The sequence below is a fragment of the Ambystoma mexicanum genome, chromosome 3p (genome assembly GCF_040938575.1).
Source record: "Ambystoma mexicanum isolate Mex_15411 chromosome 3p, UKY_AmexF1_1, whole genome shotgun sequence".
Classification (NCBI taxonomy): Eukaryota; Metazoa; Chordata; class Amphibia; order Caudata; family Ambystomatidae; genus Ambystoma; species Ambystoma mexicanum.
This window is the reverse complement of record NC_090925.1, coordinates 652,467,278-652,494,927: the sequence shown is the minus strand read 5'-3', so window position 1 is coordinate 652,494,927 and position 27,650 is coordinate 652,467,278. Positions and strand designations below refer to the sequence as shown.

Below are 27,650 nucleotides of genomic sequence, written 5' to 3'. Positions count from 1 at the left end.
TGGGCTTGTACCAACAAACGGAGGACTCCAATCAACAAAGTGTCGAGTAGCTCTTCGCATTTATCAGGATCCAGCACGTCAGCAGAACCACCAGTCTGAATCAGAATAGAAAAAGAAAAACCCCATGAAAGTTAGTGCAGTCGAGTCATAATTTTACACTTTTGGGTTTCTTCTTTTATTGCTGCTATTGAAGACTTCATTGGTTACAGTGATTGTTTTTGCTGAAAGCAATTATGAAGAATAGTTTTGAATGCACCCTGAGTGTCAAAGCTGTGTGCACGGAATCAAAAAGACAACTTAAAAAATGTACTTAACATGTTTGAAAGAGTGGGGCCATGGGGACAATATATCACTCCCCACGCTCCAAGAAGAGTAGCAGAGAATATTGTTAAAAGGCCTTATGATAGCAGTTGGCATGTTCAGGCATTGTGATTTAGTAAATGGAAGTGCTTTTTATTTTTTTAACCCACAACAGAGACAACTTCATTTTTAAGTTCTCAGGGTGGCCACCGGGATCAACACACTGGCAACTGAATAAAAAAGATAAGCCTTATTGGTTTTAATATACAAAGAAAAACAAATGTTTTTACATGTCCATTGGGACGAACAACAAAATGAAGACTATTGGGATGCAAGGGAAAACTGCAGGGACACCCTAAATGTGGAAATGTGGCTCCAGGATATTCCACTGCGTTTGGTACAGTCCTTTTGTGGCTTGGTCCCGAAACCCCTACTCAGTCTGTCTCTATGATGTACACAAGATGTCTGGAACCTACCCTACTCCAGGGTAGGGCCTCAACACATGATTGGTAGCTCGAATAGGACAGGTCACGAGTAATGTGACATGTCACGTATGGTCTTCCTCTATCGACAGTAGTGGTTTCTTTGTTTGTGGTCGGTGTCTGCAGTGATTTACATGAGAGATGTGTGTTTAGAATAACATTCTAATGTATGCTTAGAATATTCGTCTAAATATTCTTTATCTTTTAACAAAGGCGGCATTGCCAGGCAGGCAGCACAGTTGATGTGGGTGCTTTTGTTTGCATGGATGACTTTGATGCCTGCTTCTGTTAAGGGCGTGCCCCTGCTACATGTTTTGTATTTATTTTGCAAAGAATAGCGAATGATGCATAGCATGAATATTTTGAGGCCAGCAGGGCATGTGATGTCTGGCCCCACCGCCTCACATTCTTGTTCTAGCAGCATAAGCAGTCTGCAGCGCCACACTGACAAACAGTAGAGGAGCCCTCATTTGTCAATCCGCTTGCCATGCTCAAATGAGTAGAGGGGCAAGCAGGTAATTCAACTAGCTACTAATGTCTATGCTTGTATGTATTTGTGCATAAAAGGTGGTTGGATGAGCGTGCGGGTATGAATGTGTCCATGGGCCTCATCACGACCCTGGCGGTAAGTTACCGCCAGGGCCGTGACTTTACCGCCATGGCGCAAACTACGTTTACGCCATGGCGGTAAGGGGATTTACCGCCCCATTCCGACCTTGGCGGGGCGGTAAATCCCCAATCCCCATTTACCCTTCCCCATTCCCATTTTTGCCCCATAGGGCATAATGGGAGTGGGGAAGGCATTAATTACGCCACCGTAAATTACGGTGGCGTAATTAACACCAAGTTCCCTTACCGCCATGGTTTTTTACACCTGCTAAGAGCAGGTGTAAAAACCGCCATGGCGGAAAGGGAACTCGTAATTGGCGGAAAGGGGTTGGCGCAGCTAACGCTGCCGCAAACCCCTTTCCGCCAGGGTCGTAATGAGGCCCCATGTACATGTGTATATGTCTGTGTATTTATTTTATGCATGGGTGCATGCAAGGGTTTTTCTGAATGTTCTATGAATATGCAGGCAAATTAAAGCATGTATGTTGTATGTGAATGAGTGCCTGTGTGCTCTATAAATGTGTGTGTGTGAGGGTGTGAAGGGCTGCTGAGCCGCTCTTTGATTTTTGGGGCCCACCTTGCGTCATGTTTCATGGGATTCTTTGCTGGGCATTAAAGTTAAAACAAACATGAAAACTATTAGTACATGGCTAGACAGGCTACATATGTGCAGCCAGTCTGGGCATGCATCTTTTACTGTTGCATGGCATTTATTTTATTGGGCATCAAAGATAAAACAATCATAGTGTTATTATTATGTGGATAGACTGGCACACATTTGTGCAACCAGCCTGAATCTACTTTCTTAATGTGGCATTTTTGATGGGTGTCAAGGGCAAGGAGAATATGAAAAAAGTCCTTATGTTGCTTGAAAATTACCTACATTGATCCAGCCATAATGGATGCATTCTTTTTTCTGTGGCCTGGCATTTTTTATTGAACATCCAGGTTAAAGCAAAAATGACACGTATTATTACGTGGTTAGACTGACCTACATTGGTTCATTACTGTAGCATAACATCTGTTTTCTTGCCATCAATGTAAATCAAACAAATACATGTTATTATGTGGGGTACTAGACTACACTGTTGCAGTCAGTTTGTATATGATTACTTACTGTGACATCATTTATTCATTTTTTTAGGGTAAAGAAAACAAGATAAAGTATTATTATTGGGCTAGAGTGCCTACATCGATGTAGTCAGTCTGACTCTTCTTTCTGACTGTGGCATGACATGTTTTACTGTTTATCAATGGTAAAGCCAACATGTTGAGTTTTGTTAAATGGACATACTGGCTTAGATGGTTAAACGTTGTTCTATTTGTAAGGCTGGAAAAATGAAATAAAAATGATAACTTTATCGAATGCCACTTACTGTGATGTCATCAGACGTCAAGGGCTGTGTGATGCCACTTTTATTATCCCTGGGGAAAATTGCGTCCCTGACTCATGCATCTACATAACATCCGTATTTACACAGATAGACTTCTAGAACAGTTCACTTTCTCTTCCAATCCCAAATAAAACATAATCAAAATAGGAACCATCAACTACACTATTTATTTGCAACAGTACCTTGTCAATGTACTACCAAAACCCCAGGTATGTTTGCAAACCACGTAGATGCAGATCATGCAAAACATATTCTGTACCAACACGAAACACAAAATGCAAATAAACAACACAAATATGCACGTGCCATTAAAAGGATTGGACTCAACTCAAATCTGTCAGTCAACATATCCTCAATAGATATTAAATAAAACTGCCTTAAACAAACGAGGAAAACAATGGAGAAGTCCATTATTCTTTAAAAAAGTTCGCGTTGGTATCAATAAAAAGTTAAAATCTACAGACATTGGAAATGCCAACCGTAAGGTTAAACATAATACCAACAGTAAACGTGATCGAAAATATAATCAAAATATAATCAACATTGCTGGACCTTAACTTAACTCAACCTCACAAATTACAAGTATAAAGTAACTTCAGGACAAATAGGTAAGTCACAAATGAAAAAGTCAAAAGAGCCAGGAAATTGCTAAGGAAGGCCCGAAAATAGTCATCGGGTCAAAAGATCCCACACTAGGAGTTGCGATCTCAAGCCATCAGGAACCTTTCCACTGTAAAAAAAATCAACTCAGAAGAAATGCTAAAAACCCTAAACTCGAAGAAACCCACCACAAGCGCCAAAAACATTACCCCCCCTAAACTAATTTTGGAAAACGCAAACATCTTTGCTCCTCTCCTCACCAAGGTGGTGAATGCATCTTTTCGTGATGGAAAGCATCAAAACGGTTACTATTACACCGTTGGAAGAAAAAAAAACGCAGCTAGATCAAACAGATCCAGGAAATGTAAGACTGATTACAAATTGTCATTTCCTTCTTAAGGTGTTAGACAAGATCGCCACCTCACAACTACAAACATATGTAGAAGCTAACAAGATCTTACATGGCTAGCATTCCGGATTTTGTGCAGCACACAGAACTGAAACAGCATTGTTGGACATACAGTCCCATATGCTAAGCATAGTGGAAAAGGGGCGCACTGGGCTACTTATACTGCTCAATCTCAGTGCACCGTTTGATATTTTGGATCACAATCAGCTCAAGATTGCATTTGAGAAGGTTGCTAATTGCCCCACAGAAGCAATTAGTTGGCTAACATAATTTCTATCAGATAGGAAGTAAAAGGTCTACTGAGGTGACCATGTCTCCTTTGAAGAGATAATTAGTTGTGAAGTATCACAAGGGGCAAGCCTATCACTGCTTCTCTTCAACCTTTACATCAGGTTCCTATGTGTGGTCCTGGACAAAATCTGAACTTTTTTCACAAACTACTCTGACGACACCCAGCTGGTGGTTGAACTGAGTGTGAATTAGCGCAAAGTTGGAGGCACTATATAAATCAATTGAGAATTGGATGAACAACAATTGGCTGTGCTTAAATGCAAAAAAAGACAAAGTTAATGGTCTTCGGTACAAACCAAGCTAGGGCCAAACTTAATTGCCAATATGAATCCTTTCTCATTAATGACTCCCAAATAAAGGTGGTCAACAAAGTAAAAACACTCAGACTCCTCAGGAGAATCCGTCCCTACCAAAGCGAGGAAAACTGTTCTACAATTACAAGAGGAACCATATTGTCCAGATGGACTATGGTAATGCACTCAAGTTAGGGGCAAACAAAGCGCACATCGCCAAGTGCCAAATAATTCAGAATAGTGTGGTTAGGATCACAAAAAGGCAAACAATAAAGGAACACATCAGTGAAGATAGAAGGAACTTGCACTGGTTAGCCTTGGAGGATAGAATCTATTTGAAGGCCTTGACTCTGACACATAGATGCTTTCACAGGAAAGCCCCAGTGTACCTAAAAAAGAAAGTGGACACCTATGTGCCAGGATGCGCACTTAGATCAGTTTCAAAAGGCCAAATAGAGATAGCAATCGTCAAGAAAGCAAATGGACTGGGCAACACTTTTCATATCAAAGCTGCCTTCCCTTACAGATCAGGCTGGAACTGAAATACACCAGTTTTTTAAAAAAAACTCAAGACCCACCTTTTGAGGTTTTGTTCCCTAGAACCAGTCAAATTATCTCATGACACTGTCTATATGAGTTATGTTGTCTTGTGACCTGCCATGTCTGTCTTTGTCTTCTCGTCTTCATTTTGGTGCTCCGATGCTTGTGAGTTTATGGCGTGTTATAAATAAATATATATATATAAATAAATAAAGTGCAACCAAGGTATGTAACACTTTTTTCCATGCTCCTTTTGATATACGTTCCCATCCTCTAACTCATTTCACTCGCTATAGTTGCCCTATGTTCCTCCTCTTACCCCTTGCTGGGTGCTCCCCACCTTCTGCCTCCTTTCTCACATCTCTCTGTTGGACTATTCTTTAATTTCTTTCCTGCAGTGTGAGTAGGAGGATTTGGGATACTATCTTGTTTATCCTGCATATGTCCTCCACCAAAATTATTTGTCCTAGCAGTGCTTCCATCACCTGGGCATGTCGGTCATGGCAGTTTAGATTTTTCCTGAGAATCAGTGGTCTCGTGGGTGGGATGGGGACTCTTTGAGGGGTAGATTGCGCACAGTTACTGAATGTTAAAAAGAAGAGGCATAGACACATGTTGCCTGGTCGCAGGAGATTGTAATATTAGGGTGACCTTGTGAGTAGACAGATGGTCTTTTTAGGGCTTGTGCAGACAAGGTCAGAGTCTGATGGGAGGACCTGGGTGAGGACCAGATAAGAGAAGTGAACAGATCGAGGGGGAGGGGAATCAATTGTGTAGGGCTGAACCTGAGGACTCAGATCCAGTCATTAGAATCATATTGTTCCAGCAGATTTCAAGCAAATCCTGGAAAAGCTAGAAGCCTCAGTGGATTGAACCGGATGTCCAAGATCTGGACATTGGGAGAGGAAAATGGATCACGTACATGACATTCAAATTAGTTCAGTCTTTAGGTGCCTTTTTTTCCAACCATTCTTTGAGTTCACGTTAGGCCTATGAGTCAGATGAACCTTGGATGCTCTGGGCAACAGGTTGATATGGGGCATTCTCTGGCTTGCTGGTGCTGAAGCGATGGAACTGCTTTGAGAGGGACCAATAATCATGCTAAACTTTGTGTTGGCTTCAGAACTCGGAGTCCCCCACCCCCTAGGAGTGTAGGACATTTACCGCAAGATGATCAGCTAATGCAGAGAAGAGGGTGGGTGGGGATTACAGTAGTACTTAGGATAAAATGGAGTATAGGGTAGAAGATATGGGACAGTGGATTTATAGGATTCATAGTGTAGGGACTTCCAATTTTTGGGGTTCTCTCTCATCTACTGACTGTGAGGCGGGCCCATTTGAGCAATGTATGTCTGGCTCACACCACTTTGGGGCATTATAGTTCATTGGATGTAGGTATCACATCTTAGAATATAATCATCTCACTAAGTGTGATAGATTATCTTTCCTTCAAGTGTGGTCACAATCAATGGGGCACAGTCTCCCATTGTGAAACATAGTTTCACATGGGGCTGGACTTTTGGAGAACTGTCTCCTCTTTTCCTGTAATCACAGGCTCTGTCTGAGTTGTATCTTTCAAAGGGGAAGCCTCATATTCTCACTACATCAATCTTGTGGGCACTTGAACCTTGGGAACTTTGAAAAAAAGGACTTCTTGTTTTTAAATCATGGGGAGTAAACTGTTGCACATATTGATAGCAATCTCACTCACATGTGCTAAAGAGCATCAATGACAATCACTGTAAAGTGAAGTCAATTGTTTAATTAATTGTATGTATTTGAAAGAACTCTGAATTTCCTGGAGTGGGCAGGTAAACAGATCACCTCTCTGAGGTGGACATTCCCTAGCAAATGAGCTCTTTCAAGCCACACAAATGTTTCCTCTCCTTTTTGGAGGGGAATGACACAAAGAGTCAGTATGACATATCTCCTTTTCACACTAGAAGGGCCATTTCTCAGTACATGTCTGCATTTCAAAGTCATGACACCTGTCAGACAAGTATCATTCTCTTCTGGGTCCAGCCCTCTGGAAATCAGCAGCAAACTCTTCTCTGGAAGTCTGCAGAACTTTATTGTACTAAAAGCCTTCACTTGCACCATGGTCTCTAGTGGCTGATCTGTAGCCCCTGCAATGGCTTTAAGTTTAGCACCATTTGGAGAGATTCTCTTTGTTGAGTTCTCCATATGCTAGTGTCAAGAATCATTGTGCATGCCTCGGCGGGCTGCTGAGTTAATGTGATCATAGCAATGAACATATTTTTGTTATGCACTTACTTTTTTGTCACTTGCTCCCCTTTTCAGGCTCCACACCCTGTTATAATCTGTGGGGATCTAATTGTATCCACTGTTTTTTTGTGCTGGTTTTGCTTTTTTTTAATCCTCCACAAAATGTCTTCAATGGACACAGAGCTGTCTTCCCAGATGTCAGTGAGCCAGGGCAATATGAACGCTGACTATGCTTTGCAGCTCCTGTACATTGAAATGGGGTGGTCTAGTGATGATATTAAGGGTGTAACTGTGAACTGCTATCGCTTAATTCACATGCTGTACCTGGCCAAGTGTGAAATCCTAGTCAGCTGTGGGATACGCTTGTTGAATCCATTTGCCTTTTCTACCTGGCCTTTGCCTCAAGGTTGATACAGTGCCCCCTTGCTTTTGTTCATCTTGGTCTTGCCCAAAGAGACTTTCACCTCTCCAGATCCCAGTTAACCTACATTATCTACATTGACTAGATAATTTGGCAAACATTTTGACTAAGAGTTCTGATCACTCTGCCTGTTGAGATTTTGGGGATGAAATGTGACACTTTCCAATTTTATTTATATTCCATCATAACAATACTCTATCGGTGGTCAGGACTCATGTGAGCCAATCTATCTACATATGTAAAACGGAAAATCAGTTTGTGTGTTTGTTTGTTCCTCATACAGTTCCACACCACTCCATCAATCTGCACCATGTGTTGCACAGTTAACTGTTAGGACCCTCCAGATGTCACTGGTTACATTACATGTGAATACCCCACCCGGTTCGCCGGATATCAGCCCCTGCATACATGAGGCGGTTGCCTGGAAGCAGCAAAACATCAAAGTGGTCATAACAGGCCTGGAGAGAGCGAATTCCAAGCAACTGGCTGCAAGGAACAGAAAACTGAGTCCTTGAAAACCACATTTCAAGACCTGCACTGTTTCCAAGATAGCTGCACTGCTACATACTGCACCACACCAGGGTGCGGTGACAGGCGGAGAGAGTGCACAGAAGGTCCCATTATGCTGCATCCCACCAATTCTCCCCTTCCCTTCACGTCTGCTGCTTGAATGTCAACAGTTGATGAAAGTACCATGTCTGTCGGCAGAACCTGTGTGAAGTACAGGCACTGTTTACTACTGGGTCAATAACCCTGAGTCCAACTTAGTCCCAGTATGTGTTGGGGTATTCATATTAGAAAGCAGCGCTTGTCTCAATTTCAGCCACATGGTATTGTAAACACATTGATGGCTATGTCACAGTGCACCATCTACACTTACATTCATCTGTGACCACCATTAAACCTCTCTGGCGTGTCTCCTGTTAAATGTCAAACACAAGTGAGCTTGGTGCAATCTTCTAACTATTAACAAACTGATCTGAGTGGGGGAAAGTCGTTATCCCTGTTAAATAAGATATCTCGTGACTTGGACTATTCTGTTGACATGTGTCTGTATATCTGTAATGCTGGTAGCAGTTTTCTCTCATCTGGCCAATCATGGATCAGAAAGAAAATGTCTTTCTTTAGCATAGCATCACTTTCATGGTATTTTAAGACTCTTCTGCATTAGTAGCTCATGTATTTTCTTCACAACTGTCTTCTAGAGTGGCAACTACACTTTTCTTCTTCAATAAGGCTTGTACATTTGAGCCTTTCTCAGGCAGTCTTGACAAGCAGTCGGCCTGTTTTTGTTTTTCCAACCCGGTAGATAATTGGTATATTCTTGAAGCTGCTAGTCTCCCAAGCCCCAGTGTGGATGGTTTGGCTCCTCCAATGCAAAGCAAGTTGTTACCCATCAGTACGGATATTGAATTTGCTGCCATGTATAAACAAGTGGGGATTTTCTGAATCCCACACACAGGCCGGCATCTCCTTTTCAATAACCAAATAGTTTTGCTCTGCTGTTGGGAATGATGTAAAGGTATAATCTATTATGTGTTCCTTCTTGTGGCCCTGTTTGTGTGAGTGACTCCAGGCTATAGGTGCTGGTATCGGCTGTAATACTCCGCAATATTAGATCAGGGTCTTGAGACATGGTGGCCACAGAATGTGCATTATGTCTTCTTTAAACACTTTCTGCTGAGTTTTGAACCTCCAGAACTCAGTGTTTTTCTTGAGGACTGTGCATAGAGGTAAAGTCTTTTCAGAAAAATCTGGCATTGATGTTGCATAGTACTCGGTCAGGCCTAGGTAGGATTTTAATATTCCTTTGAATCAATAGCTGCGGCATCTACAATGCCTTACACTAGTTCTTGCTTAGGATTAATGCCATCAGATGAAGGGGTGTAGCCCAGAAACTCTGCTGTGTCTCCATATAACATTTTCCCTTGTGCAGTTTGATGCCTGCTGGCAGTAGATTCTACTGGACTGACTTTAGATTATCGTTTTGATCTTGGCAAGTTTCACCATAAATTAGGATTTTTTTTGGAAGTATGCTATGATTGGAATGTTTCGGAATAATGAATTCATCATTATTTCGAATACCAAAGTGGATGATTACAGTTTGAATGGCATTCTGGTATACCTGTAGGTTCCGAAAGGGATGATGAATGAAGTAAGTGATTTTTTAAATTTTTGTTTTAGTGTCATTTGGTGATAGGCCTCATATCTTGTTTTGTGAATATACTGACATTCTTCATCTTTAGGTTCAACATGGTGCATACTTCTTAAATCTACCCAGAGCTGTATCTCGTTGGTACTGTGTTTCAAGGATCACAAGGATCCGTCATTCTGAATCCTCTATCAGTTCAAAGGCTCTTTCATTTTGCAGTTCTCGGAGGAGATCTTTGAAGGTTTTTATAGCCATGGCAGGCACATGTGGGACCTTGTGTTCCATCTTGACCTCTCGTGGATGTAATTTTACATTATGGACATCATCTTTCAAGCTGCCTCGTCTGTATTTAAGAGGTCTTTGTGTTGATCTACTGTTCGCTTCCAGTTGGAGCCTCTTACTCAAAGTACTAGTTCTATGTTTTAGGGGTACAGCATGAAATCTAATTTGGCTTGGTCATGCCAGCCAAGGACGTCTGGGTCATGCTTGGTGATGAATAAACTGGTGTTGGCGTTGCCTCTTTTGGTCTCCAATTAGGTAGGTATTGTACCGTGACAGCTTTACTGCGTACCCATCATACAGTGTGTGGGTTGAAGTCCACCTTCTTTACTTTGACATATTCTCTTCCCACCATGTGCGTGTATGTTTTATTGCTGCTATGACAGTGAATTCTGATCCACAGTCCACCAAATGACACAGTGGACTCTGGACTACACAGACTTTACAGTGGGTTTTTGACTTTCTCTAAGGGTCAAGGTCCAAAGCCAGTATATTATTTTTAGCTTTGCCTAAATCAGCACCAAATTCCCTTCAATGTTTCACTGCAACCATGAGCCTTTTACTCCTTTTTCTGCATAGCTTGGCAAAATGGCCTGTGTGGTCTCAGACTGCACATCCTTTATGCTTTGCTGTTAACATGCATGTATGTGAATAATTATGATCGCTGCAGCCTCTGTGGCATGCTTGAGTCAGCTTGCCGATTAACTCTTCATTTGTCTCTGGGTGTATGGCCTTCTTGAGGACTCTGTACACCCAGCGCTTGATTTTGGGACACGACCTGAGATTACTTGGATCTCCGTTGTCTGTTGTTGGGAAGAGTAGTCGTCATGCATCAATGTTTCTTCACATTATCTGGTTATCTGCACCCACTTTTTAAAAGATTATTTATGTTTTCAATCTTGAGTGTTTTGTACACAGACACTAGAAGCATACCCGCTATAACGGTTCTATGTTCTTACATCACCTTTTTTTTCCAATGAGTTTTTTGCTGACATTTTCCGCTGAAAAAAACTCATCGATTTCTTTTTACATGTGCAGGGTTTCCCCCAAACCGGCCTGTCCCTATCATCTAGTCCCTAGTCCCCACAACCACCTACCCTTCATATCCCCTTATACACCCCCCATATTTTTGTATGAGTTGTTTTGGCCTCCTGGACAACCTGATCTTGTGGACACAGTATTTTCTTTGTTGACATTTCTGAGTGCCACTCTACTCAATGCTTCGTCATAAACTGTATCAAACTCTGTCCCATGATCTGCACATTTTCTTTGTCTCTCCAGCCATGTGGCATTCGATAGCACAGCCTAATCTCTTTGAGGTGCAAACTCTCTAGCTCTAACAGTGCCTACGAATGTCACTAACAGCTCAAGCCATTCCTTCTACTGGATGGATGGTTCTCCAGTCAGCTATTGGAATGGGTCTCTATATGACGAAAATTAGAAAAACTCAATACGGTCCACTCAGAGGATGCCTGAATGATATTGTGGTCTGAAGAGTGTCCATGGTTCATTAACAACATCCCTGGATGTCCATTGGTGAGACTGTTCTTGTCGGTGGCAAGTAAAAGGGGAGTTTTCCTCAAGTATAAACTGAACAGGTGAGAGGAAGGGGAGTGGTTGTGGCAGGCTTAAACCACCCACTTCCACTTTTCAGAGCTAATATTTGGAGCAGTTCCTTTTGAAGGCACAGTCTTGTTATTTGACTAAACAACACCTAGAGTTGTGCCTTATTACAGGGTGAGTTAGTCACGATTTGGGACAGGAGTTCTGTCTCTTTTCCCCAGTTCGCTTCCCAACATCTTCTTTGCATTCGAACCTGTGCAGTCCATGGGTTCGAGCATAGAGAGGGATGATCTGTCAGGAATATTGTTTTCTTAAATTATATTTGTACTAACATCTGGCTTCTTCATTCATTCATGAATTCACCCATACATCCATCCATGAATTCGCTCATTTTTCATACATTCATTCATTTTTGTTTAGATTGTCTTTATAAAACAACAATAAAATCCAATGCATGCATTGATATAAGGCAACATCTAATACGGCCTTCTCACTTGGTACATCAAATGTCCTGGACATCTTTTGTGCACTTATTTCTATGTATCTGATCATGATTGTGTGAGCCACGCATGTTGCACGTGTATTACTCATGCCATGTGCAAGTAACTTGCTGGTTTTGTGGTGTGCCCACTCTTGCTCTTGTGTTACTACAGTGGTATGCAGTGGGTTGTTTTGACTTACCTAGTGCTTCTCTTTTACGGCTGTTTGTACATTATGGGATCTGAGCTGTTTAGATTTTACAAACTTGTACAGTGTATGTCCATGCCGCTCGTGTTGGTACAGTGTTAGTTCGGATGTTTATTCCTCATGCATTTCGCTTTGATTGTTGGACTTACTGAAGCTCTTTGATTGCTGGTCGTGCTATTTGATGGCTTTCAGAGTTGCACTTTTAGTGCTTTATGCTTCTGTGTTTGCTCTTGCATTTCACTCGGATTGTTTTACGTTTTTAGCACCGCAATTTACTGGATGTTGTTGCAACACCGAGTTGCGTTTTGCTGACTGCTACTGTTTACAAGGGTGTGAATTTTTTGCTTATGAATTTGACTCTGTTTTGTGTGATTTGCTTGCAATTCACCTTTTTTGTTGTGGTGCTTTGATGGGATACGGAGTTGCATTTTCACTAAATGTTACTGTTTATCTTTTACATATCATTACACACTGTGTCTCACTGTGTACTTCTTTCAATTAATGTTCTGTATTTTTGGTTGCTGCCTCATCGAGTGGGCCTTTTGCTTCCTTGTGCAGTGTTGTATCTCTCCTTTTGCTATTTATTTCATGTTCTCCCCTTGCTCAGAATGCCACCTTTTGCTAATGCAAATTTAAATTTTAATTTCTGTTGCCTACCGAGGCTATGTCCTAGTTTTCAGTCTTCCAAACACATTCTGCTACCATTCTTCACCTCTTTAGCTCTGCTCCACATGTTTACCTGCTTCACATTCCCTTGTGTTACTCCCGCCCACACTTCATGAGACTAATTAAAACTTCAACTACCATCGCCTTTGCCTTTCTTCTGTACCCATTTCCAAATGAAAGAGTAACACTAATCAATAGCTTTCTCTAACCCTCCTCCCCAAGTATCATCGCTGGAACATGCTCTTCCCCATCAAACGTTGGCTTCCTTCTTGCCCTCCCTCTACACCTCCTCCCCATTTACAGTGGACTCTTCTGTGCTGTGTATGATCTCAGGTAACTATCTCCTTCTCTCCAGTCTTACCGTTTACTTGTACTTAATGTTTGTAGTTTCACAGTATCTACCCAGAGCCATGTTCATGAAAACGCAAGCCATGACCCATCTAGCAGTCCAGCATCTCTTCTGGTGCCATGTCCCTGGACCCTAGCTAAATATTTGAACGTGTTTTCCTTGCATGCTTTAAGACTATTGGGCGTGTGTTTCTGCCCTTGTCTTGTCGTGTGTGTGCACTCGTTGGCCGAATACGTTTGGCCAACTAATTTCCAAGGTCCTTCATCTACGCCTTTCATCACTACTATTTGTATCCCCATCACACGTTCACTCCTGAATCCACGCTCCTTATTCATGGGAGGTTTTCCCATAATTACTCTTGCTTTTTATGGGTCATAGACTTGCACCTGGCACACCATATGCTTTGTTTCTTTATATTATCTCCCATTCTTTAACGCTGACTGGAAAAACATAGTTTACCAAGGACTTTAGGCATTATGACCTACGTGCAGCTCTTCATCTCTGCCTTAGACCCAATACTGTGGAGGTCTCTCTATTTCACAAGTGCTCTTTTTCAATAGTTGAGCCCTCTCTGGAGGGCCACAGGCTACCTACCGCCTATGCAAAAAGGACAAGGATACTCGTCCTTGGCACTTAAGTGGTTAATCACCTAGTCTTTCATCTGGTGCAGCTTCCACTCACCATTCCTGCTGCCATTCCTTAACCTTCTGAAATACAAAGTTGACCAATGGTGAATTAACTACGGATGCCTCATCCACTGTTGTGGGTGTTAGGCTTTTTTTGCGCTGTTTCTTTAAATGGTTGTCACCCAGGAATCAGTCTTCATTTTTCCGAGCTTTTAGTTTCGAAATTACGATTGAATCTCGGTGCCACTCAAATGTGTCATGACCTATACACCAGGTAAGACAACTATTTATCTTTCTCCAAGTCATTTCTTTCTGGTTGTACCTATCTAAATATGTCAGGCATAGGAAGTTGCAAACAGGTTTTCGTGTGCCTTCAGCAGCAAGACAAGGCAAACAAGGGAAAGTGCTGGGGCAACGGCATTTGGTTGCCAGAAACGCGATCCGTGGCGGAGCCTGGAGGTCGCCATGGAAGCTTGATGACACGTTGCTAAGGAAGGGTAACGTTCGTGCAGGATCACGACGTTGATCAGGTGATCTTGGGTATTTAGCCCCTCCTCCTTAGTTGCTCAGCGTTTCTGATTGAGCATTTTGGCGTTCTGTTTCTTGTCTCGTATTTCTACGGCTTTTCCTCGTGTTTTGACCCGGATTTGTACTTGTTTTTGGCTTTGGATTGCCCTACTGTTTTGGCGACCTCTCCTCTTAGCTTTTTGTGGTTTCTTGATCTCTGGCTTCTGTGACCTGGATTTCATTTTCGCAATCTCCTTGACTGTAGTTTGGTGCTCGCAAAGTATTTGGACTTGGACCGGCTTATGGATTAATCTTTTTGTAACTGCCTAGTACGTTTGTGCTGACTTTCCGATTCCTGGATTAGAGTGACTCACGAGTTATTTTTCCTGCACCGTGGGACAGTCACCGCTGCTCCATGGGACAGCCTCCGGTGCTCCGTGGGACAGCCACCGCTGCTCTGTGGGACAGTCACCGCTGCTCCAAGGGGCAGTCTCCGCTGCACCGTGGGACAGCCTCTATTGCAACGCGGGAATTCAAACTCTTGGAAGAACTGTTCCCTGCACTGTGAGATCGTGTCATTCATTCTACGGATTCACTCATGGATATTCCCTGAACTTCTCTGGGCTCTCTTCTTAACCTCCTATTCAGTTCACTCAGCCACGTGGTCTCGGTGGGATATCCATTCTTTCAATTAATTGATTCCTTTGCACTGTGTACTACTTACATTCAAAGGAGTATATTGGTGGGAAGAATTCTTCTTCTACACTACGAGTTCAAATCTGTGAGGAGGAATTCTGACAATATATTCAAGGAAAAAACACTAGTTGAAGTGCAGTTAAGGTGAGTAAACAACGCATCAAAACACTTGAAATTCCCGCACATCAGAAAACCCAGGACCGGCTTGACTCGGTGTGTTCCCATTGATATCGCCCATACTGCCAAATCCCCCAAAATTCCAATTTGTATGGCATTGCAAATTTCTTCTCTTAGAATGTTAATGTGCTTTTAGGATTTACAATGGGAACGTGCCGAGTTAGGCCGGTCCTGAGTGTACCAATGCGCTGGATTTCAAGGGTTTTGTTGTGTGAAGTATACTCACCTTAACTGCACTTCAACTAAAGTTTTCTTTGCTCAATTTCAAGGGTTTTGTTATACCCTTGTTTTTTTCGATGTAACCGCCATTCAATAATCTGGCGACCCCTGAGGCAGGCGTAGGTGGGCAACTGGGTCCTGGGGATGGGCTGTGGAGCGATGGTATCCCAGTCGGGAGTCTTCTGTTCCAGCAGGGGTGGACACAGCTACTGGAACCGTGGCTGACGTGCAGGCATCAAATAGCAGGGCACGTGGGCAGCAGGCAGTCAGGCAGCAGCAGATGGCAGATAGGAGCGTGCTCGGGGCTCTGGGGGGCAGGAAAATGGCCTTCAGGGCAGGAGCGTGGTCTTCCATGTGTGTACGCGTGGCCAGCTTGATACGGAGTGAATTGGCACGTGAAAAAAGTGCACGTCAGTGTGAAATTCGAGGAAAGGCCCTTACCGCGTAAGCACGTCAGCACATGTACGCGATTTATTGGACCAAAGGCCCTTAGCATGTAAGCATGCCTGTGATGTATCACGCACGGGCGTTGCCCTGGCACGGGTTGAAGATCCCACGTGGCTTTCCATTGCTCTGTATGTGCTTTTCGTGGGGTGCGGCCATGTGTTTTCCAGCCGTTGGGGTTCACATGCTATTACTTCACAGCGGGTGGGTGTTGGCTATGCGTTCTTCTACACACAAGGCAGACGGTGAATGGTACCCCACTCGCACAGGTCCCTTTCGCGTGTAAAACTTCCCGCAAACCCCACTAATGCACGTACCCCACTAGCACAGGGCCCTTTCGCGTGTAAAACTTCCCGCGAACCCCAGTAATACACGTACACCACTTGCACAGGGCCCTTTCGTGTGTAAAACTTCCCGCGCACCCCAGTAATACACATACCCCACTCGCACAGGGCCCTTTCGCGTGTAAACTTCCAGTGCACCCCAGTAATACACGTACCCCACTCGCACAGGGCCAATCGCGTGTGAAACTTCCCGCGCACTCCAGTAATACACGTACCCGACTCGCACAAGCCCTTTCGCATGTAAAACTTCCCGTGCACCCCAGTAATACATGTACCCCACTCTCACAGGGCCAATCGCGTGTAAAACTTCCCGCACACCCCAGTAATACATGTACCCCACTCGCACAGGCCCTTTTGCGTGTAAAACTTCCCACGCACCCCAGTAATACACGTACCCCACTCGCACAGGGCCAATCGCGTGTGAAACTTCCCGCGCACCCAAGTAGTACACGTATCCCACTCGCACAGGGCCAATCGTGTGTGAAACTTCCCGCGCACCCCAGTTATACACGTATCCCACTCGCACAGGGCCAAATGCGTGTGAAACTTCCCGCAAACCCCAGTAATACACGTACCCCGCTCGCACAGGGCCAATCGCGTGTGAAACTTGCCACAAACCCCAGTAATACACGTACCCCACTCACACAGGCCCAATCGCGTGTGAAACTTCGCGCAAACCCCAGTAATACACGTACCCCACTCGCACAGGGCCAATCGCGTGTGAAACTTCCTGCGCACCCCAGTAATACACCTACCCCACTCGCACAGGGCCAATCGCGTGTGAAACTTCCCACAAACCCCAGTAATAAACGTACCCCACTCGCACAGGCCCTTTCGCGTGTGAAACTTCCCGCGAACCCCAGTAATACACATACCCCACTCGCACAGGCCCTTTCGCGTGTGAAACTTCCTGCAAACCCCAGTAATACACGTATCCCACTCGCAAAGGCCCTTTTGCGTGTAAAACTTCCCGCGAACCCCAGTTATACATGTACCCCACTCGCACAGGCCCTTTCGCGTGTGAAACTTCCCGCGAACCCCAGTAACACACGTACCCCACTCGCACATGGCCAATCGCGTGTGAAACTTCCCGCGAACCCCAGTAATAAACGTACCCCACTCGCACAGGCCCTTTCGCGTGTAAAACTTCCCGCGAACTCCATTAATACATGTGCCCCACTCGCACAGGCCCTTTCGCGTGTGAAACTTCCCGCGAACCCCAGTAATACACGTACCCCGCTCACACAGGGCCAATCGCGTGTGAAACTTCCCGCGAACCCCAGTAATGCACGTACCCCACTCGCACAGGTCCAATCGCGTTTGAAACTTCCCGCGAACCCCGGTTATACACGTACCCCGCTCGCACAGGGCCAATCGCGTGTGAAACTTCCCACGAACCCCAGTAATACACGTACCCCACTCGCACAGGCCCAATCGTGTGTGAAACTTCCCGCAAACCCCAGTAATACATGTATCCCATTCGCACACGCCCTTTCGCGTGTGAAACGTCCCACGAACCCCAGTAATACACGTACCGCACTCGCACAGTGCCAACCGCATGTGAAACTTCCCGCAAACCCCAGTAATACACGTACCCCACTCGCACAGGTCCAATCGCGTGTGAAACTTCCCGCAAACCCCAGTAATACACGTACCCCACTCGCACGGGGCCAATCATGTGTGAAACTTCCGGCGAACCCCAGTAACGCACGTACCCCACTCGCACAGGCCCTTTTGTGTGTGAAACTTCCTGCGCACCCCAGTAATACACGTACCACGCTCGCACAGGGACAATCGCCTGTGAAACTTCCCGCGACCCCCAGTAATACACGTACCCCACTCGCACAGGGCCAATTGGGTGTGAAACTTCCCGCGAACCCCAGTAATACACGTTCCCCACTTACCGTGCTGGTACAGGGTTAGCACAACCCTTTGCACTGGATTGGGGATTTTGATGGCTTTTCCCTGCGCGAGGTGCGTTCTTGGGGGCGTAACTGGTGCTGGTGCAGGGTTGCTGCACCACTGTGCACCACGGCTGGTTTTGGTAGCTAAAATCCATGAATATGCTGTGCGCGGAAATGGATTTCAGCGCACGCGGCTGGCGCAGAGATTCGCACACGCACACTGTGCGCCAGCCGCGTGCGCCACTTGTGCGCTAAATTCTATGAATTACCCCCTTTGTGTGCGGTTAATGCACTCTTTATAGGCGCATCTACCATGTCATCCTTCACCTTATCATGCACTGCTAATTTAAGTGTATGCCCATCACCAACGGACCCAATTGTGGCTCTTATACTGCATCTTTAATGGGTCATCCCTTAGACTTTAATTATGATCTTGCTTTAACCTTTTAGCCAAAGACAATAACATAATATTGGATGTTCCTGGGGTTTTACTTTGAGTATACATGCTGACAAATTCCATCCAGTTATCCACATTGTGCTTCTTTTTATCCATTTGATTCATTCTTCTTATAGTTTCATTATTGAGTATTAGATTGCGGGCGGGAGGGAGGTTTCATGGCTCCCCGCAGTGATGCGTGACATCTTGTATTTTGCTGTAGTGACGCAAGACCATGGTTTCAGCAGCAGGAACATCATCCAGCTCTCGAGTAATGCTGTGAGCTTGACTACTAGAGGGCAAGCTTTAGAACGTTGCTTGGGACATTGCAATCCTCATATTGAACACTTGAGGGCAGTCCATAGCATGGGTCTTAACAACGAAACTATCTGTTTTTATTGTCTCCGACTCCCAAAGCTCGCCAAGTCATTTTATAGACTTAAAAAGTAATATCATGTACAGAGTCAAGTCTGTAACTTAATTTCTTCATATTGACCACCAAGAGCTATACTGTATTGCATGATTGTATTGTGTTTTAGACAGTTTAATTGTCATCCTCATTATTATATGGACTGCTTTGGTGTGTGTCATCAAGTTTCCAGTAATATTATAGATATCTGAGGGCCACTTCTATGGAAGTGCTTTAAGAACGTATGCATGACTGTAATAAGCCTATAGTAGACAATAGTCGCCCTATCACTTTGTAACTTTATAATGTCCTATTTATTTCCGAACGAAAAAGTTCTATAAAAACAGGTATATTCAGTAAATTATCAAAAGCCCAGTTACAGATACAACATATCATATCCGCCTCTTAGCCATAAAATGAACTATAAATAAATCATCCCTAGATAATCTAATTGCAATGGGCTCGGCATTCCCAAAATGAACAAAAAACCCATGTGACTAAAAAAATATAAAGCATGCTGGTCTGGGAAAAGGTGCTGTTAACAACGTGCACTGGCACCTTTTCCGGACCGGCATACAACCTGCTGGTAGTTCAGGTGCCTACCGGCAGATAATTCACTAAAGTACCAGCGCCTTTAGCAACGGTGCCAGTGATCCAATTTACGGTTACTCTGCCGTCTGTAATATTCCAGTAATAATGGGATATCGGGCGACAGAAACGGTAAGCAGTGATTGCCGGTAAGCCACCGATACTACCGGCATTTTACCAATAATCTCATAATGACCCCCTATAGTCACTGAAATCGTTTTACACACATTTAAAGTCTAGTAAAGGTCAAAACACCCAACTGGATATCCACTTGTGTATAGGCGCGTTACAAATGCCATATCATATCAGCGTTACATAACCACCTTCGAGGTATACTGTATGTGCGGTTATGCTTTCACTGCATTTATTTATTTGGTATTTATATTGCGCCTATACAGCAAATGGTGTTTCAAGAATCCATTAAGCGGGATTTATAGATGAGGCGCCATTAATGTGTGTCTTATACTCAGTGCAGATTTATCAAATGAGAGTAAAACCCAACTAGTTCTCTGAGTGTTGGCCCAGAGCAAATACCTCAATGCTGGGTGACATTGTGTAAAGCCCTGATTGTGTAATCTTGGGTTTAAGGTCCAAGATTTAATTAAGGAATGAGCTGGGAAAAAAAGGATAACATATAGGAGGTCTTCAATTGGGCCTTTACATAACATGCATTGCTTTATGTTGGGTTCACCTTTCCATAGAGCGGACATCTCTTTGAGAGGGAGGCAATTACACCTGGCTCTAGAAATGGTCATCTTTCTCATTGGGGTAACTAGCCCAGACCAAATACTTGTGCATCAATGGTTTCCGACATGATGGTTAAATCTCGATTGGTCGACTTTGTTAATTTGGTTACTTCTCTCCACTCAGTTATATGCGTAATAAACTGGGATTTCATCAGGCTCGCCACAAGGGGTGTCAACAAGGAGCTGTTAGTAAAATATTGGGCTGCATCAAGTTTTTTAAGGTAGACTTTTATGTAGCGGAGCCAGAGTATATTCATTGTTCTGGGTCTTTTTAACATTTCTGATATAATTAGTTGGGTTAACCCTGCCTTTGGGTTGCTCCAGATTCTTAGCCAATGAAAAGGTGGTTGGCCCATTGTATCCTATATCCCGGTTTCTGCTCCCTGGATAACTTTTGGGTTAGTAAAGCCCCACAGTGTCGCCCCATACATTTAATACTTGTATTATGTCCTAATAGCTTAACCAGCAAATGCATACCCAGTGATCTAAGAAGGGCTGCACATTTTAAGTAAGTTGGGCGACGTGTATTGAAGCCTGTTTTTGACCCTATACTGCCCTCTTGTGCCTAAAGGCGACACTTGCTTTTACTATTTACATCTACACTTCGGACACTGTTATCACGTGCACTATTTAGCGTGAACTCTGACTAGTCAGCCACATTACTTTGTTTTCAGCAGGTTTGGAAGATACATCTCAGAGGTGGTCAAATTATTGCTGTTTTATTGATGTATTGATTCCTTCAACTCTCTTTACTTAAAGGCTTTTCTCCGTATTTGTACGCACATTGCAGCACGATTTCATAAATATGAACTGATATATTTACTGCCTTGAAGTTATTTGCATGCTCAATTTCTGTATGTAAATAAAATTTCGTGCACTGAATTTTCAATGAACGGTTTTTTGCTTTATACTACATTTTGGTGAGCTCTTCCCGGTCCCAGATTTCTAAGCATTGCCTAAGCAGAGGTTAGCCTACAACATTCCAGGAAAAGTTTTCGGTAACACAGCTAGACTGCAAGCTAGTAGCATGCAAGGACCTTGTTTGGTGGCATTGCTTTCTCCTATCACCGCCTCATGCTGCTGTAAGCTGAAGTCATGCTAAGTGGTGTAACTTAGCATAGTAGTGAGTTAGCCGATGGCATGGATCTTTATCTCTGCTAAACTTAAATTCACACCAGGACTTTAAATCAGAGGGAGCCAAGTGTGCATATTTAACACTGTGGGCCTCCTTATAAGTGTGCCCTTCCGGAAACAACGGTGCCAGTAAACTCACTCCTACCATTGTTTCCGGACCGTGCAGGCTCTGCAGGCGGGTGCCATCCCGTCTGGTAGGGGGAGTTCTGGCGAGCGGGACGGCACCCGCCCACAGAGTTTTCACGGGAGCACTGGCACCATTAGCAACGGTGCCGGTGCTCCCGTGTCCTCATTCCCATAGAGTCCTTAGCAAGAAACCCCAAGTACCTAAACATAATCAAAATGTCTGGGAGCCCCTCTACCGAGAACAAAGATGACCTGTGGGTCCTGTGGGACTCTATGGGAATGGGGACTAACAAGATTGCTGGCACCTGACTTCCCTGCTGCCGGACTTAGAATAGCCCGTTGGCACTGGAAAGTCAGACGGCAGTCATTTTTTACGGGTCTGGCGGCAACCCGCCAGTAGCACCAGCAGGGTTACCGCCGGACCCATGATGAGGCCCTGTGCCTTATTTGTGTCTATTATCTGACTCCTTCATCAATGAGGCCGTGAGAACTGTTCCACTTTCCCCTCTTCTTATTCTTCAACACCATTAATGCAATCCCTTTCCAGCCATATTGAATATACCTTTACCTGCCCTCCAGTGTAAACTTCTGCATTCTCTCAGTACTCATCTCAACAAGCTACACCTTTGAAGTGGCCATACGATTTCTGATTTCTGATGTTCTTTTTTGAAAGCGTAGCGTGCCACGGGTAAACTAAACTACAGTAAGGCACAGAAACACTATAACATCCTATATTCCACCCTAAGTTACCGAGGGTAATACAGACTGGGACCCCTTGTTCGCAGTGCTTAGAGAGGTGCAGCTTTCCCTGACAGATGAGGCCCGACTAGGCCGAATAACTTGTCTGGGGTGGCTGTTGGAACTCTTGTTCAGAAGAGAATTATCTAGCATTTCGGTGCTGGTCTGCACAAGTGGGTGGGACCTGAATGATATGCAAATGGATACGTCTTCTCTCTGAATGGTACAATGAGTCCAAACCTGGTTGTAGACCCTCCTGAGTGGGAACCGACCCCGAGAACAGGTTATTTGGACATGTTTGTTCTCATTAGAGGGGCTCCCAGACATTTTGCATATGTTTAGGTACTTGGGGTTTCTTGCTAAGTCACTCCAATTAATCCAGATGTGGATGCCTTGTTCACAGTGCTTAAAGAGGCACAGCTTCACCTCATCGTTGAGGCCTGACTACGTCAAAACACGTGTCTTTGGTTGCTGTTGGTATTCTTGTCCAGAGGAGAAATGCCTAGCATTTCGGTGCTGGTCTTCCCAGTGGGTGGGATTGACTGATATGCAAATACATATTTCTTGTCTGTAAAACATTCAGTGAGCTAAAACATGGTTGTAGGCCTTCCTGAGTGGGAACCAACCTAGAAAACAAGATATGTGGCTGCGTTTGTTCTCAGTAGAAGGGCTGCCAGACCTTTTGCATATATGTTTAGGGACTTGGGGCTTCAACCAAAGTTGTCCAGGGTAATCCAGACTTGGGCCCCTTGCTTACTGTGCTTAGAGAAGCACAGCTTCACCTCACTGATGAGGCCCAACTAGGTCGAAACACGTTTCTGAGGTACTCTTGTTTAGAGGAGAATTGCCTAGCATTTTTGGTGCTGTCTGCCTGAGTGGGTAGGACCGAACTGATATGCAAATGGATATTTCATCTCTGTGATAGGTACAGTGAACTAAAACGTGATTGTAGACCCTGCTGAGTGGGAACCTACCCAGAGAACAGGTTATTTGGCATGTTTGTTTTCGGTAAAGGGGCTCCCAGACCTTTGGCATATATGTTTAGGGACTCAGTGTTTGACCCTAAACTGCCCAGAATAATCACAACGTAGAACCCTTGCTCATTGTGTTTAGAGGGGCACAGCTTCACCTCACTGATGAGGCAAAACTAAGCTGAAACACGTTTCTGAGGTTACTGTTGGTACTCTTGTTGAGTGGAGAATTGCCTAGAATGTTGGTGCTGGACTGCCAAATTGAGTGGGACCAAACAGATTACTTGGACATGTTTGTTCTTGGTACTGGGGCTCAAAGACGTTTGTATATATGTTTAGGGACTTGGGGGTTTCACCCTATGTTACCCAGGGCAATCCAGACATGGACACATCGCTCACTGTGCTTAGAGAGGCACAGCTTCACCTCACTGTTGAGGCCTGAAAAGGCAGAAGCGCGTGTCTGGCTTTGCTGTTAGTTGTCAGGTGTATCCACCCACGTTCAAGTTATTATGCTGCAACATTTGGTGCTGTGGGCTTAGAAAATCCAAGATGGCCGAAAAGCCCACAATTGCGCCAGAATCCAGGAAAACCGCACAGTTTTTACGCACACCGAAATGGTCACCTGACCCACCACCCACCAGTGCGAGCGTGATGGGCCAGGAGCGCCATGAGTGAAACGTGGTGCCAAAGGAAAAACAGCAGTGCCTGTTAGCTCAAAGAGCGCTTTGAAATCACCTTTGTTTCTCTGAATGCAAGCTCAAAATGCCTATTTCAAACATTGGAAGATATTCAAAAAATCTTACTGAACACCAGCAGACGTCTGGTAGAATGAAGTCTTGTGTGCATACAAGATCTGGAAAGATGAAGAACCTAAAATAATGTTCATAACAAAACTGGCTGAGCTGTGGATGTCAGCAGCTTAAGTGAAATTGGACTTAAAGCCACTAAAATCGAAATGTTTAAAATAAATGAGTGATTTACTTTGGAGTGTCACATAGGTTGCAACTGTTTAAATGTCATAGTTTTGAACTTAGAATCAGCGTTCTAGCTGTATGTGTAAAAATTGTAAGTTTGATTTGAATGAAGAAAAACTGGAACAAAAGTGACATTTGGCTGAAGCCTGGCTTAAAGAGATTGAATTTTGCCCGGCAACTACCCCCGACAGGAGTTGAAACTTGCCCAGCAACTGCATTCACAGGCCTGGTTGCATTCTGCTGCCCCCACCAAAAGGAGATCACACCTCTCTGATTGAATCAAGGGGGGAGTACCTGGGACTGCAGGAAACAGAACAATGAACTTTCCTTGGCTCAGGCAAATGTTAAATCAGGGGGTTGTAAATGGCTTCCTCCAGGAAGGAAATGGGAGGGGCGCTGCCTCTGTGAGCCAGCTGAGCTTGGAGGTGAGGATGAGCAAGGAATTCCCCATGTGCTTTGGGACCTAAACCACATTCATCTGGGCCAGAGCATAATTTTAGAAAGATGGATAATTCATAGTACATAATTGTCAAAATTATATCAATAATATCATGATTCCTGTGATTATTCTGTGCACATTTTAAGAGGTGCTAGGACTCTGTGGTATGTTCTGGGGGATAGTAGCAGAAAATAGGGTATTACTCCAAATGTATGTATGTTAAAAATCTGACACTTCATCATCTGATGCCCTTATTCCTTGCACACATTTGTGTAAATTCTGGAAAAGTTTAAAGGTTGTGTTCTGGATGAAAAGGGCAGAATTCTGTCAGAAGTGAACACAACATCTTACAAAGACAGGGATTGGATGGTTTGGCGCTACAGAAAATATGTTAAGTGGACATATAATATTAGAAATATTGTACATAGATAAATATGCATTTAAGTCAAAAATAGATTTGTGTGCAAAGTGACAAGGGGAGTGTTCTTTCTGTATGCCTTAAAATGATGCCTGATGACATGGGATGACTCACAATTCAGTTCCCCAGTCAGACGATAGAGAATCCTATAGCCTATCAGGATCCTCAGAGGGTTGGGCATAGACAGTCAGCCTTCCCACCCACTTTCAAAAGAAATAAAAAGAACCACTGAAAGCAGGATAGGGACTGTTCTTTCCACTTTCTTGTGAAGCACTTTGCCAGACCAGACAATATCCAGAAGGACCATATCCAGAACTTAGACTCCAGATAGATTCCAGAACTTTGAAGCAGAAGGCCGACTGCAAGCTAAAAATATTCTCAGCTGACCTTACAATCCTGCAAACTGATTTTTCCCCAGATTTCCAAGGGGCACATCAGAATAAACCAGCCAGGCTGTGCTGTTCGCTTCTGGCTAGAACTTTAGCCAGAACCAGAGACCCAGACCAGACTGCGGTGCCAGTACCAAACCCAGAAAGCAGAGCTGTATCCCAACCGCAGACCAGACTCAGACCAGACCGCTGTGGAGTGCCAAGAACTTTTGCCAGAACCAGAGATCCAGACGAGCAGTGCAGAGCTGACCCAGATAGCTGTGACTTCAGAACCACACACCAGAAGTCCCGTCTAAACCTGTTGACCAGATCTTGATGGCCTATTTCAAATTTGTAGTGTGAGTATCCAGCCAGAACTGTGCAGAACCAATCTCTTAGTCTAAAATAATCTCATCCCATCCATTTCAACCTATTTAGAACTGCATAGAAATTGTGTGTCCATTCTGTGATTTCAAACCTGTGAAAGTGTCATTTGTCCTCCTGAGCTTTACTTTATTTCTGAAAATGTACCTCCACTAAATTGTCTGTATCTTTGGAACTGCACGCGCTAGGAACAAAATGTAACTTTCATTTTAAAGCTAAGAATCTAATCTTTCCAACAAGACTCCTTACATTTCTTCCGTAATCGCGATCGACGCACTCAGAAAAAGTGTCGCGAATTGCAATTTGACTCAAACTTCTTCACCTGTCAAAAATAGCTGTCTTTTGCTTCCATTGCTAAAATTCGTTTTCAACCTGATAATCCCTCATGAATCACTGATAGTGTTGACCTGAACCAATCTTAAGTAGCTATCACCTACCCTGAACCTCCTATAGGGAATTAAAATCATTTTTAGCATATTTTCACTTCATTGCAAATCACATTAAACATATTTTTGCATGTTTTAAAAGCATACTGGTTGATCCAAGCTTGCTAGGGGGGAATGAGAATGTGTATTGCATTTGATTATATTCCAGAAAATTGTCTGCTCTTTTCCATCTCTTTATATTTCATAGGGGGGGAGTGAATTGTCAAAAGAAAAAGTGATCATATTATCTCTTGTTGAAACCATATCAGTTTATCCCTGTGCTGCATTCTTTTCCATCATTGCATTTCCTTGAAACCATAAAGTATTCTCAGCTACCTTATCCTTTCTATACCAACTCCTAAGTGATTGAAAAAAAGTGTGCTAGTGTACTATTATCCATTGTTGATCACTGTCATATTCATAAGCGTGCTATCAAATATTAATATATTCATACAAGTGTGATATATATAAATTGTTTCATTTGTAAAATAAATCTTTTCATTTGCAAAAGAAACCTACTTCTTGGCTCAGTGAGGTCACGGGGATTCAAAGAGAGGGGCGTTATACAAGGGTTTATCATCCAGATCTATGAACTTGTCATAAAAATATATAAATAAGGGCTTCCCTTGGGCATCCCAGACTAGGCATTGACTTAGTTGGAGTGCTGAATTGAAGTCGCTTAACAGAGTGGGGGCTCGAGCCAGGACGTCTGGATTAGATCTACGACTTGTGCAGCTTAATACAGTGTGCTAACTGACAGGATACATAAATCCTGTTGAATCACCAAGCTGTGTTACACTGTAAAAGCACCCCTCAAAAGAAGAACGCTCTAAGGAGGTGGTCTGTTTTGCAAAATAAAATACTAACTTCTGTAAGTCAGGAAGGAAATCAATTTCCAGAATGACGACTGTTAGGGAGAATTCTCTCTTTAGGCTGAATTTCCTAACCTAGTGAGACCCCAGCAGCTTTGCTGGATTTCTGGAGGTTGTTTTTATTCTCCTGCCAAGAGTGAGACTCTTTTTCTCCCACTCTTGGACGTGATTTATGGTGTTCCTTTGACTGTTAATGTGTTTTATGGGCTATGGGGTCCTTTACTCCATAGGGTCTCATGTGTTTTTACTATGTGTGTTACACAGCACCCTCTGTGCAGTGACACAGGGGTGTCATAGTGACACCCCACCATAGACTCCATACCCTGGGACTGACTACTGTCTCCCAGGGCATGTAAAGTCACCATTGGCTTTACTAGTCCCAAATTATTAACAGAAACCAGTAGAAACCATCATATTGTGGACGTACTGGTCGGGGCTATTCGA

General features: G+C 43.8%; 1 protein-coding gene across 1 annotated transcript in view; it reads right to left on the bottom strand.

Moving 5' to 3' along the window:
- LOC138579581 (uncharacterized) overlaps positions 1-27,650 on the bottom strand; it is a 250,662-nt gene that overhangs the window by 70,196 nt on the left and 152,816 nt on the right. Inside the window, exon 6 of the mRNA XM_069649853.1 lies at positions 12-95. Within this exon, the coding sequence (XP_069505954.1) occupies positions 12-95 (84 nt within the window). The remainder of the gene's footprint in view (positions 1-11; positions 96-27,650) is intronic.